Below are 13,520 nucleotides of genomic sequence, written 5' to 3'. Positions count from 1 at the left end.
CCTGGCCTGCTGTGTTCCTCCAGCTCCACACTGTGTTATCTCTTAATCATTGCCCATTAGTGTTATGGCACTATTCCATTGTTGATGTGGTGTGTTATAATCCAATCAGGGATTCAAGTCACTATGGCAACATACACTTTTACTTGCATGTTGCAATCCAGAGTTTTGGATACTGATGGCGGAACTGCAGTTCCTTTCTATTACAATGGCAGATCAGGAATCTCTCCTGAATCACTATCTGCTATTGGTTTGTGTTGGAAGGATTTTGTAAGAAACCCTCAATAAACAGATCACCTCTCAGATCTTCCACAATAATATTGTCTTCTTTCTCAGCGATTTGAGATGCCATCCCAAAAATCAGGTCCTCCACATCAGCTCCAGTTCGAAGGTTTGTCCTCTGAAACAAAAAAGTCATTCAACCATCCAACCTTCTGCACTCTTTACACCTTCAACAAAAACCTGTTGAAAAGACTTATGCCATCTTCTAAAGATTAAAATTCATCTCATTCGCTTAGAGTCATAGAGTCACAGAGCGCGGAAACAGACCCTTCGAACCAATTCGTCCATGCTGACCAGATATCCTAAATTAATCTCGTCCCACTTGCCAGCATTTGGCCCATATCCCTCCATTATACCGTCAAATGTTTTTGTGCCTGACTAATTTAATTTTCCGGTTGAGCAATGTCTTGCAATTTATAAAATATTTATTCACAAGATGTGGGCGTCACTGGCAAGGTCAGCATTTATTGCTCATCCCTTTGTAAAACAGTCAGAGAGAGTGTTTCTGACATTCTTTATCAAAGAATGAAAACACACTTCTTCTGTTTGGGGATTGGGCTGTGTCCAACGCAGATCAGGTCACTGGTGATAGTTCATATGTTTTTATTAGGTTTCAATTTGAAAATCTTGCTGCCAAAAATGTGAAAACAGGACACCGAAGGACTATAAAAACCAGCAGAATGCAGATAACCACATGTAACCCTAACCTACTTACCAGCAACACTATCACTTGATGAAGTGCATCTGGGCCAGCGAGGAAAGTGATGGAGCAATAGTCAATCACAGAACAGTCCCAACTCACGAGAAGGCCATTTAATCCATCGTGACCCTGCCAGCTCTCTGCAAAAATGACTCAGCTAATCTCACTCCCCTACCTTTACCCCAGTAGCCTTACAAGCTTTCTCTTTGCAGACAAGTATTCAATTTCCTTTGGAAAGCCACAGCTGCGTCAGCCTCTACCATAGTCTCAGATGGAACATTCTAGATTCTCACCACTCGCCGTGAAAAACAGTTTCCTCCTCATGTCACCTCTGGTTCTGTTGTCAATCATTTTAAACCAGTGCCCTCGGGTTCTGGAACTTTCCGCCACCAGGGACAATCTTTCAATGTATACTGTGTCCAGACCTCCCCTGATCTGAAGAGCTCAATCATTCGCAAAAGTGTTACGGTGCAGAATGAGACCATTCAACCCATTATATCTGCTCCACTGAACCAATGGGCATAATGACATAATGCCATTCTCCCGATTTTTCTCTTGGGTATGCCTTCTATTTAAATAATCATCTAATGCCCTCTTGAATGCCTGAATTAAATCTGCCTCCACCACACTTTCAGGCAGAGCATTCCAGACCCTAACTACTCACTAAGTTAAAAAAGATTTTCCTCACATCACATTTGTTATGTTTCTGAAGTCTTTAAATTTGTGTCTTCTCATTCCTGAGCAGGAACAATTTCTCCCTATCCATTCTATCCAGATCCCCCATGATATTGGAAACTTCAATCTAATCTCTTCTTAGACTACTCCTCTCTAAGGAGAACAGTCCCTACTCCTTCAATCTATCTTCATAACTGAACGTACTCATCCTTGGGACCATTTGTGCAAATCTCTCCTGCAGTCTCTCCAATGTAATGTGGACTAACTATGGAGCTGACATCACTCCAACTTTTTAAAAATTCTTTCGCAGGATGTGGATGTTGCTGGCCAGGCCGATATTTATTACCCGTTCCAGATTCCCAGAGGGGCAGTGAGAATCAACCACATTGCTGTGGGTCTGGAGTCACATGTAGGCCAGACCAGGTGAGGACAGCAGATTTCCTTCCTTGAAAGATTTTAATGACCATATTTTTTTTTCTGACAATCATTGATGGATTCATGTTCATCATTAGACCCTTAACCCCAGTTTCTTTTTACTGAATTCAAATTCCACCAACTGTGTTGGCAGATTTGAACCTGGGTTCCTAGGACATTTGAAGAGTCACCGGACCCAAAATTTTAACTCTGCTTTCTTTCCACAGATGCTGCCAGACCTTGTGAGTTATTCCAGCAATTTCTGTTTTGTTTCTGATTTCCAGTATCCACAATTTTTTCTCCCCCAAGACATTACCAGGGTCTCTGGATTAATAGTCTAGTGATAATATCATTAGGCCATCATCTCTGGACTCCCCAGCTGACATTTAGCAAATCAGAAACAGAAACCAGTAATACATAGAAATGAATGTACTGGTCATATCAATCTTCCTATTTGGACTGTCTGTGCACGCTCTTCCTACCAAAATGATACTAATCTGCTGACTCCACCAACTTCTCTAGGTCCTTTGGAGTTCTACACCGTCCTCCTCCCAGTTTATAATGCTTCCAGCTTTTGTATGACATCTCTTCTCAATCTTCTCAAAAGGAGAACAGTCCCTATCTGTCCTCATAACCTTTCTTCCCGATCCTTAGAATTATTCACATTAAAACATCTGCTCAGAAGCATGACCCCAACCCTCTTGAAGCCAGTCATTTTAACACATCTGTTCCTGCTCGCAACTGTCCTTGGCATGCTGTGGTGTACCAGTGAATCACAGCACAAACTGGAGGAACAACATCTCACCTTCAGATGAGGCACTTTATAGCCTTCCGGACCTAATATTGTGTTCAGCACCTTCAAATTGTGAACCAGCTCCCATTCCTTCCCTTTCTTTTAGCCTTACTTGTTACATTCTCTGTCACCATGTACTCTCTCCCCTCACCCCACCCCAGTGGCACTGTCTTCTCTTTCAAGTCTGGCAGTTAGACACCATTGTTCTGCTATTCTCACATTCCAATCACTTAATCCGAACTATCAATATTTTTCCTCCACCAGCACTCTATATCCCACCTAAACGAAACCAACTCACCCCCACTCCTCCAAATATAGCATAAATGCTGTCCCCTCCAGACTTCACATCAGCTCTGATGAAGAGTCATCTTAGACTCAAAACATTAGCTTGCTTTCTCTCCATGGATGCTGCCTGACCTGCTGTGATCTCCAGCATTTGTTGTTTTCCATACAGATTCCAGCATCTGCAGTAATTTGCTCCCACATTAAAACCATGTCTGCTCTCAATACTCTAGTTGAGATCAAACTGGTGTTTTGTAAAAATCTGCCCTGAATTTCTTGCGTCATTTTTTGCCATCAAAGAGGAGAGGTATGGAAAAGCTGTAGGGAATTACAAATCCCTACACTATCTGTAGTCCATCACGGGATGTGATCTTGGGAGACTAACCACTTGAATTCTGTACCTGTCTGCTCCAGAAGTTGTTGCACACTCGAAGTGCAGTAGACTCCCTGTTGTAGATGGTGTTGACTTTACGGAATGTACAAGTCCTGTTTCTGGAATGAACCAAAACAAAAAAAAACAAGGTGTCCGTAAAAAGATAACTTTCTGAAACTGATATAGCAGCTTGTACAGATGATGATACAGAAACTTGAACACACGCACCAGCAGGTTCAAGAACAGCTTCTTTCCTGCTGTTAATAGATGGCTGAATAGACTCTCCAAATAAGGTTCATCTTGCTTTGTGCACCTCCTGTGCAGTGTAACCTGTCTGCCTTACTCTGTCTAAGTACCCTATGACCTGTATATCCTTGTTTGCTATGATCTGCCTGCACTGCTCACAAAACAAAACTTTCCACTATACTTAGGTACATGTGACTACAATAAATCAAAGCCAATCAGATGATGTTAACCAATTACTGGGTGTGGGAAGCTGACCCAATCAAATGTCAAGAGGAAACTCATTGAGGGAAGAACATACCAAATATAGTTTGCTCTTCAACTGATGATGCAAAGGATGAAACAGCACCTCCTGTGAGTTCCCTCCAAATCACACATTGCAGTGGCTTTTTAAAAATTCATTCACAGAATGTGGGTGTTACTGGCTCTACCAGCATTTTTCGTCCGTCCCTAGTTGCCCTTGAGAAGGTGGTGGTGAGATGCCTTCTTGGACCATTGCAGTCCACCTGCTGTGGGTTGACCCACAATGCCATTAGGGAGGGAATTCCAGGTTTTTGGCCCAGTGACACTGAAGGCAACATATTGGATGGGAACTTGCAGGTGGAAATGCTCCCATGTATCTGCTGCCCATGTCCTTTGAGTTAGGTTTGGAAGCTGCTATCTCAGGAATTTTGCAAGCATCAGTGGTGGAAGGAGTGAATGCGTATGGATGTGATACCAATAGAGCGGGCTGGATGGTGTGAAGCCTCTTGCATGTTGTTTAAGATGCGCCCATCAAGGTAATTGGGGAGTATTCTATCCCATTTCTTACTTGTGCCTTGAGGATGATATACAGGCTTTAAGGAATCAGAAGGTGAGTTACTCATTGCAGGATTCCTAGCCTCTGAGCTGCTCTTGTAACTATAGTATTTCTACAGCTAATCCAGTTCAGTTTCTGGTCAATGGTAACCTCCAGGCTATTGACAGTGGAGCATTCAGTGATGCTGATGTTATTGAATGTCATGGAACGATGGTTAGATTTTCTCTTATTAGAAATGGTCATTGCCTGGCACTTGCATGACACAAATGTCACTTGCCAAATTAGCAGCCCAAGCTCAGAGCCATATCGCCATTCCTTCGCTGTGATTGGATCAAAATCTTGGAACTCCCTTCCTAAAGGCATTATGGGTCTATCTACACCACATGGACTGTAGCTTTACAAGGAGGCAGCTCACCAGCACTGCCTCCAGAGCAATCAGAGATGAGCAATAAATGTTGGCTCTGCCAGCCACACCCACATCTCATGGAAGAAACATTTAAAGGAAATATTTATTTCAAGAAAGGGACTTTAAAGACAAATGCAAACTCTTGGAGCATTATCACTGTTGTGATGTAAGAAACAGGACAGCCTACAGTAAGATACCACAAACAACAGGTTAAATGACCAGATATTCTATATTCTTGCCTTTGTTGAAAGATTAATGCCAACCCATGTGCTGAGGGATTCTCCCCATGTTGATTTTTTACATCTATCTAAACTAAGAGTGAGATCCACAGTTTAATGGCTCGTCCACTAGATGATACTGCCAACAGCGCAGCACCCTCTTGGTACTGCACCAGAGTCAGTAAGAGACAAGCTCAAGTCTCTCAATCTTTCAGAAGCGAGAGAGGCAGCCACTGGGTCAGGTGTCTGGGAGGGTTAACAATCCAAGTGGAAGTTTGAGAAATCAGAGTCAATAAATACCACATTGTAAAATAAAGGAAACTACTTTCATTAATGACTATGGATTTTGCTACCTTTAGAACTTGGCAAAAACTATGTTTGGTCTTATGACTTGTGTAAAGTGTTAGGGACTGAATTGGCACCATATGAATAATGTTAAAACAAACAATAATGGTATAGCTCCTCCTTGTTACCTCATGTAAACGCCTGGAGGTACCAGGCTATCACCAAATCTGATGGCAGCAGCTTGAAACTCAGGCGAGATGCCAGGATCAACAAATGTCTTGTAGCCTATGAAACCCAGAAAAGAATTTACAGTTCTGATAAGAGAAACTGAACTGATACAGCACATAAAGTTTTCCTTTTAACTTTGCAATTGGAGGCAATCACATTCCCTGCATCTTACCAGTATAGTCAGATACACTTGCTCCCAGGTATTTTGGTAACCACTCATAAAGTACAATGTTCTGCAAAGACAAAGTTAATGGTTAGTGGAGAGGTAGAGGCTAGGTTTATACTTAGCATGGAACATCAGCTTGGCATCTGAGTAAATAATGTCTTTAAAACAACCCAAAACAGGGAGCAGCAACATTTGGCATACGTAGAGATATTGGGAATGGTGACTTCAGTTAAAGTCGTTGACTTTAAGAAAGAAGGGGAAGGGGCAAGTAGGGGAGGAATGGTTTGGAAAAGGAATTTGGGAGATCCTAGGGTCTAGGTGGGTAAGGGTACAATTGCCAACACTGGAATAATTAAAATCAGGAATGGGTAAGAGGCCAGAGTGGGAGACGTGCAGAGATCTCAGAGAGTTATTGGGTAGGACAGGGGTATGGAGCAAGGTCATCATAAAATTTGAAAAGAATGCTGGTTTAGACTGTATGATTTATATATATATACAGTACTGATTGTAACTTTGGGTTTTCACCAAATTACCTGAAATGAGGCAATCACCCATTTTCTAGCATGCTGGAATATATCTTCATCAGACCACGAGGGGTTCAAAGCTTCATACTGAGAAGCCAGGTAATTGTGATAGCGAAACCAAATGACACTCTCTGCCATGATGAATGGGCTTTCGTTGGCAGCTGCATTTCCAAAATCTAGAACAGAATTGTACCTTCATTAAACAACTGTCAGAGGCTCACTGGAGTGTTTTTTTTAAAATTTGTATTCTATTCCCTTACAGAGAATTTGTACCAGAATATAATTATATCCATGGAGGTTCTGGCAATGCAGTGGTAATGCCCTTATCTCTGGACTAGGTGACCTGTAGTAAAGTCATTCCAGAGGTGTATAATAACATCTCTGAACAGGTTGGTTAGAACATATCTACAATTAAATCCTCATTAACAAACCTCTTTCAATATAGATGATCAAATAAAGCCAACAAAGTTCATGTTTTCTTTCCCATTCTCTCTTTGAAATCTGAAAATGCCAATTGAGATGTTGAGGGCCTCCACAGAGTACTGGAGGATTGGCTAACTTGAAAACAATCACAAGCCTGGACATGCCACAGAAAATTGACAGTACTGTTAAATTTTCTAGCTATCTTCATTAAAGATTATGGATTTTGCTACCTTTAGAACTTGGCAAAAACTACGTTTGGTCTTATGACTTGTGCAAAGTGTTAGGCACTGAATTGGCACCATATGAAATCAAATTTGTGGGTGCAGGAAGTTATATTCTTCTTCTGGTCATGATCTCCCACAGCCATTAAATAACTGTGGGTGAGATGCATTTTTCCCCAAGCCTCCTTGTATAAGGTTGCTTCATGGGAATGTACAGAAACACAATGGAAATGCCTCTCCTGCTCTTTTTACCTTCCTATGGAGTAAAGCACTTGTTCTCCAAATTTTGCCTTGTCTAACCATGATGAGCTGAGGTCAAAAATTCAGTGGTGAGAAAAATGGCACCCATATCTTATTCCATGATGATCTTTCAATTTGATGTACCATTTTCCCATTCACTTAAGATGTTAGGTTTCTCAGTAAAAATCTAACCAGTTGATTTACCTTGTGAGAGGCTAGTCGTAGAATCATGGAGTCATACAGTATGGAAACAGACCCGTCAGTCTGACTCGTCCATGCCAACTAGATTCTAAAAACTAGTCCCACTTCCTGTGTTTGGCCCATTTCTCTCTAAACTTTTCCTATTCATGTACCTATCCAAATATCTTTTAGATGTGGTAACTTTACCTGTATCTGCCGTGTCCTCTGGCAGTTCATTCCACACACGAACTACCCTCTGTGTGAAAATGTTGCCCCTCTGTCCCTTTTAAATCTGTCTCCTCTCACCTTAAAAATATGTCCCTTAATTTTGAATTTATCCATCCTTGGGAAAAGGCTTTTGCTATTCATCTTTTCTATGCTCCTCGTCATTTTATAAACCCCTGTAAGATCACCCCTCAACCTCCTACACGCCTGTGCAACAAGTCCCAGTCTATCTCTATAACTCAAACCCACCAGCCCCGGCAACATCCTGGTAAATCTTTTCTGAACCCTCCCCAATTTAATAATATCCTTCCTATAGCAGGGCGACCGGAACTGTACACAGTACTCCAAAGGTGATCTTACCAATGCCATGCACAGCCTTAAAATGACGTCCCAACTCCTATACTCAGTGCAATGAAGGCAAGTGTGCTAAATGCCTTCTTAGTTACCCTGTCTACCTGTGATGCAACTTTCAAAGAACTATGTACCTGAACTCCTAGGTCTCTTTGTTCAACAACACTACACAGAGACCTACCATTAACCATATAAGTCCTGCCCTTGTTCTTTTTACCAAAATGCAATACCTTGCATTTATCCAAATTAAACTCCACTGCCACTCCTTGGCCCGTTGGCCCAATTGATCAAGATCCCTTTGTAATCTTAGATAACCTTTTTCACTCTCGACTACAACTCCAATTTTGGTGTCATCCACAAACTTACTAACCATACCTCCTAAATTCTCATCCAAATCGTTTATATAAATTACAAACGAAAGTGGACCCAGAACTAATCCCTGTGGAACACTGCTGCTCACAAGCTTCCAGTCTGAAAAACAATCCTCTACCACCACCCTCTACTTCCTACCATTAGGCCAATTTTGTATCCAATTGGCAAGCTCTCCCTGAATCCCATGCAATCAAACCTTACTAACCAGTCTACTATGTGGAACCTTGTCAAAGGCTTTACCACAGTTGATGTAGACAATATCTAACGCCCTGCCTTCATCAAACTTTCTGGTTACATCCCCAGAAAGAAATGCACAAAATAAATTTCAATTATTTACCTAGTATTTACGTACTCAGAACTCTGATTATGTGGAACATTTTAAAGTTGATAAACAAGTTGAACGAGCTTTTAATAAATAAAACTCGCCTAGCTTAAGCAAACATGAGCCCATGAGTTGTGTTTTTTTAGAATTTACCCTTAATGAACTTGAACATTACAATATTCAATATTACTGCATCTGCCTGTTTTACATTGGCATGACACTGACCACAGCAGTACATACAACAAATTATAAAGACTAATTGCTATTATTCACTTGTCACAAGTTCAAAATTATATATAATCACCGTAAAATCCTTGGAGGCCAGTCTGGCCAGTGGTTGGATCAGGGTGATTCCACATAGGCAACTTTCCAGTACTTGGTTTTGGAAGCAGTGGGTCCGAGCCAGAAGCAAGTCGACCACCAGAGAAACTTCGTAACTCATCACACCAAGAATGGGAAGATCCATAAATGGAGCTTCCATCTATCCATGCGGTAACTTCATTGAGCTGTTGGAAATGAATTAAGAACCAGCCAACAGAAAGAAAAAGTTACAAAGTCCATTTGATTCAGTTTTCTGTTTCTGACGGGTTCATTAACTTCATTGATCTGCCTATTCCTGGTATAGCCTGCTACCTTTCCTCTTTATCTTCCTCTTATAAGCCATGTTTGCTAGTCATTGTTATGTCAATGACAATGGTCTAATAATCAATTGCTTTTCAGTGACTGCTTGATGTGTTGGCCAGTTTAATTAAAATAGTAAAACATATTATAAGTTAAGAAGCAGGCATTACACCAAATCAATTGCTTTCTGTGTGTGCAGCTTGCAAACCCATAGCAGACTGTCAGACAGAGTTGCAATAGTGTATACAGACAGCATGCAGAGTCTTTTTAGGTGAATGCTTTGAAAGATATGCACATAATAACCAATAAATAATAAGAGTCCTGAAGAAGGGTCATACCCAAAACATTGACTTCTCCTTTCCTCCAGATGCTGTGTTCTTCCAGCCCCCTGTTTGTCTACCTTGGATTCCAGCATCTGCAGTTATTTTGTCTCTGCACATAATAACAACCTCTTTGTTTTTCTTGTCCCTTATGGCCTCTAACTGGCAATAGTGTTGAGACAATGGTCTATATGGACACTAACTGAGGTGCCAATTTAATACATTAAATGTATTAAATTCTCAGTCCTTCCATCTCTACACAAAAAAAAATCAGGTCAACACTTGCACATTTAAATACAGAAGATATCTTAATCGGCAGTGGTAAATAAAATAAGCATTAGACTAATAATGTAATTGCAACAGGGCTCAGATATCTCACCCCAAAATCACGGTAAAGGATGAAAGGAATTTTGCATTTCCTTAGTACATTCTACATCTCTATTATTACCTCAATACCTTCATACAGAATCATTTTAATGTACAGGGGCTGCTGTGGGTGCAAATGTGCAGCAAGAAATAGAGTTTAAGGTCTCAGCACTGGGTAGGTATTTTTGATGTCTTTGCTGTGCGGAAGGTTACTGTGTATCTGTTAACACTGAAGGTGGCACCAAGATGGCATGTGTGCAAAGAGGAAGCCAACATCATTTGGAAGCATTGAATGGTCTTATGATGTCTGTAATAAGTGAAAGATTTCAAACAAAATGGGAAACTGCCATTTGCTATTGTCCTGTAATTTTTTTTGCCAAGACATTTGGGTGACATCCTGGAGACCTATTCCTGGGGCAGAAGATATTCGCTGAGGCTCTGCAATGGATTAGGTAAATAATTTAAATATTCACCACCAAGAAGGAAAAACAAATGCCAAAAAGAATCAAAACAGATGACATTAGGTACCAACGGGCACTTCAACCCTTGCCTGTGCCCCCTGCCTTGCCCCAGAACTTCAGAAGACAAGAACAGGACTAGGCCATTCAGCCCTTTGAGGCTGATCCACCATTAAATGATATCGTGTGGAGAAACTCCTTAGGCCCTTATCCTTAATATCTTTGTTTAACAAAACTTCATCTATCTTAAAATATAAAATCAACAAATGATCCAGCGTCCACTGCCTTTTTTTTGGAACAGAGTTCCTAACACCTACCGCCCTTTGTCTGTAGAAATGCTTCCTAACATCTCTGCTGGCACTAATTCTCAGGCTAGGCAATGAGAAACCATCTGGGAACTCGACAGGGAATGGCTTAGGTAGCACAGGGGACTGGCCATCATCTTTAAATGTGAAATAAAGTTGGGACCTCTGTGCCTGCACTGGTGCTGACACCAGGGCATAGGGAATGTGGAGATGTCTGCAGTTCTTGCGCTGACATTTCCTGAACCCTGTTGCCTCTAAGCCGTCGCATTGACATCCGGTTTCGGAAATTGCTGCTATGTATAGACCTCAGGGGTCCACTCAGAAAGGAAAAGAAAGAGACAGAAGGCAGATTCTGAAGCGCGCTCCCAACCAGCCGATGTAATCTGTCCCTTCTGTACATACTTGGTGGGTCTAGAGGTCATTACTTTGATTGGTTAGAAGTTCTGATGTGTTTCTGACCCTTCTTCTCCACATAGCCCTCTTACCTGGTTCCTCGGATTGTTGGGGCTGTGCCCTGAGCGGTGATCCCACCCACTTCGCTGAAACAGTAGCCTCACACTGTCCGTCCCATTAGGGTCAAAGACTGAGTCGCCATGTGGAATTACAATATCCATGAACTCAGGGGGGCAGGCAGGATGCCTTGTGTCTAAAATCTCAAACATTACATGGTATCCTGCAGGAGTATGGAAGAGCGAAATAAAATGATTATTTATCATATAATTTCTCATTCAAAACCAAACTAGTAAATCTATTTAAGAAACTCCTGTCAAACTGGGGGAAAAGTCTCAGGATTTCTTGAAGCAGCAATGAAACATTCACCTTGGCGTTAAACCCATTTGAATAACTTGCTCACTAGCGGAAAACTGGTCATTTTTCCAATTCTATTAAATTGATAAACAAGCAACTTGTCAGTTTGCACGTGATTTTGGGATCCAAATCACTCATTTCTGCTCCAAAAATTTCTGTTCTCTACATAGGGCCTACATCTGATCACTTGCAGCACCTCCCCATAATTTATCCTCTTATTTACATTCAAGGTGCTCCATTTCAAAATGAATTTTCCCAGCTCTAATTCAAGGATTTATTTTTGCTGCGGGGGATAAAGCTAATTTTCATTAATTCTAGTGAACTTTGTAATTGAACTACATGAACTAAGCTGACAAAAATAAAAAGAATGGATAGACAGATAGAAAAAACACAGCTATGAAGATAGATGCTGCATTTTACCAGCACTTCCACTATAGATGCATTTACAATGTCACGGTACATAGAAACCAGGATATTCCTTTTTCCAAGCTTTCTTAAATAAGATGAATTCTTTCAAAATAAACCTTCCAACTATTCAACAATTACCTTCCACTCCACATTCCTCTCACACCAGAGGAGTCAAGATACTGGCAAATAGATTAGATGGAAAGGGGAGGCAATAGCCTAGTGGTATTATTGCTAATCCAGACACTCAGCTAATGTTCTGGCCATCTGGGTTCACATCCTGCCTGGCAGATGGTAGCATTTGAATTAAGTAAAAAGTCTGGAAATAAGGGTCAAAAAATGACGATGAAACCATTGCAATTGTTGGGGGAAAAAGACCCATCTGGTTTGCTAATGTCCTTTAGGGAAGGAAATCTGCCAAACTTACTTAGTCTGGCCTACATGTGACTCCTAACCCACAGCAATGTGGTTGATTCCTAACTGCCCTCTGGGCAATTAGAGATGGGCAATAAATGCTGGCCTAGCCAGAGACACCCACATTTCGTGAGTGAATAAAATAAATGAATTGAGGATGTGAGAGGAAGTTTCTCTCTGGTCACCACATGTAGCAATTGTGCTTGTGAAGGCCTGGTGGCTAGATTGTAAGCACAGGTAGATAGAGAGAACAGCCATAGGTAACTCCCTTCCCTTGTTCCTGTAACACTGGAGCTGTGCGCATCCTCATAGCCTGAATCCTTACCAAAGAAAACACTCAGCACCGTGCTGTTATTGACGGAAGGAAGTCCCGTCGATCCGTTTGATATGATATTACTGAGGATTCGTGCATTCGGCACTTTTGGCTCACTGAAAGCCTGGTACACCCCGTCAGCATACCGAGCCGGCAACCGACGCATAAAAGGTGATTCTGCAGAAAGAAACGCACATTATTATATTGCAGGGGAAGCAGCATATTATTTTGACTGACCAACCATGCGCTGCAATAATTACCCCTGCGCACAACTTGTTTCCTGAGAAATTATCAGGTACAGTGGAGCATGGTTCAGTGAACAGCCCTTTGCCAAAAAAAAAAACTCCTATTACAATCGGGACGTTCAGCTGCAGAGAGTGGAAATTGCCTCTAAACGTCAGGGTTTTTTTTCACCTCAGATATGCAGCTGATTGCCAGCTTCGGGCTATAATCCCACTGCGACCACACCTTGTAAGTCATAGAAAACAGGCCACTCAGCCTATCGAGTCCACACTGACTCTCCGAACAGCATCCCGCCCAGACCCACACTCCCCACCCCTATCCCTGTAACCCTGCATTTCCCATGGCTAACCCACATAGCTGCACATCCTTGGACACTATGGGCAACTTAGCATGGCCAATCCACCCTAACCTGCACAACTTTGGACTGTAGGAGGAAACCACAGCATCTTTGGAAACCCATGGGGAGGATGTTCAAACTCCACTGAGGGTGGACTGAACCCGTCTCCCTGGCGCTGTGAGGCAGCAGTGCTAACCACTGAGCCTCCCTGG

At 41.8% G+C, this 13,520-nt stretch overlaps 1 protein-coding gene across 2 annotated transcripts in view; it reads right to left on the bottom strand.

Moving 5' to 3' along the window:
* LOC109929142 (dual oxidase 2-like) overlaps positions 1-13,520 on the bottom strand; it is a 702,670-nt gene that overhangs the window by 678,410 nt on the left and 10,740 nt on the right. For both annotated transcript variants that reach the window (XM_048617209.1, XM_048617211.1), the window contains exons 4-11: positions 12,741-12,905; positions 11,275-11,462; positions 9,024-9,225; positions 6,395-6,561; positions 5,868-5,928; positions 5,656-5,752; positions 3,545-3,635; positions 295-397 (exon numbers count right to left, since the gene is read on the bottom strand). In XM_048617209.1, coding sequence (XP_048473166.1) covers positions 295-397; positions 3,545-3,635; positions 5,656-5,752; positions 5,868-5,928; positions 6,395-6,561; positions 9,024-9,225; positions 11,275-11,462; positions 12,741-12,905 — 1,074 coding nt within the window. The remainder of the gene's footprint in view (positions 1-294; positions 398-3,544; positions 3,636-5,655; positions 5,753-5,867; positions 5,929-6,394; positions 6,562-9,023; positions 9,226-11,274; positions 11,463-12,740; positions 12,906-13,520) is intronic.

The sequence above is a fragment of the Rhincodon typus genome, chromosome 36 (genome assembly GCF_021869965.1).
Source record: "Rhincodon typus isolate 14 chromosome 36, sRhiTyp1.1, whole genome shotgun sequence".
Lineage (NCBI taxonomy): Eukaryota > Metazoa > Chordata > Chondrichthyes > Orectolobiformes > Rhincodontidae > Rhincodon > Rhincodon typus.
Note: the sequence above shows the minus strand (reverse complement) of the source record. Positions and strands in the feature narration are given on the sequence as shown.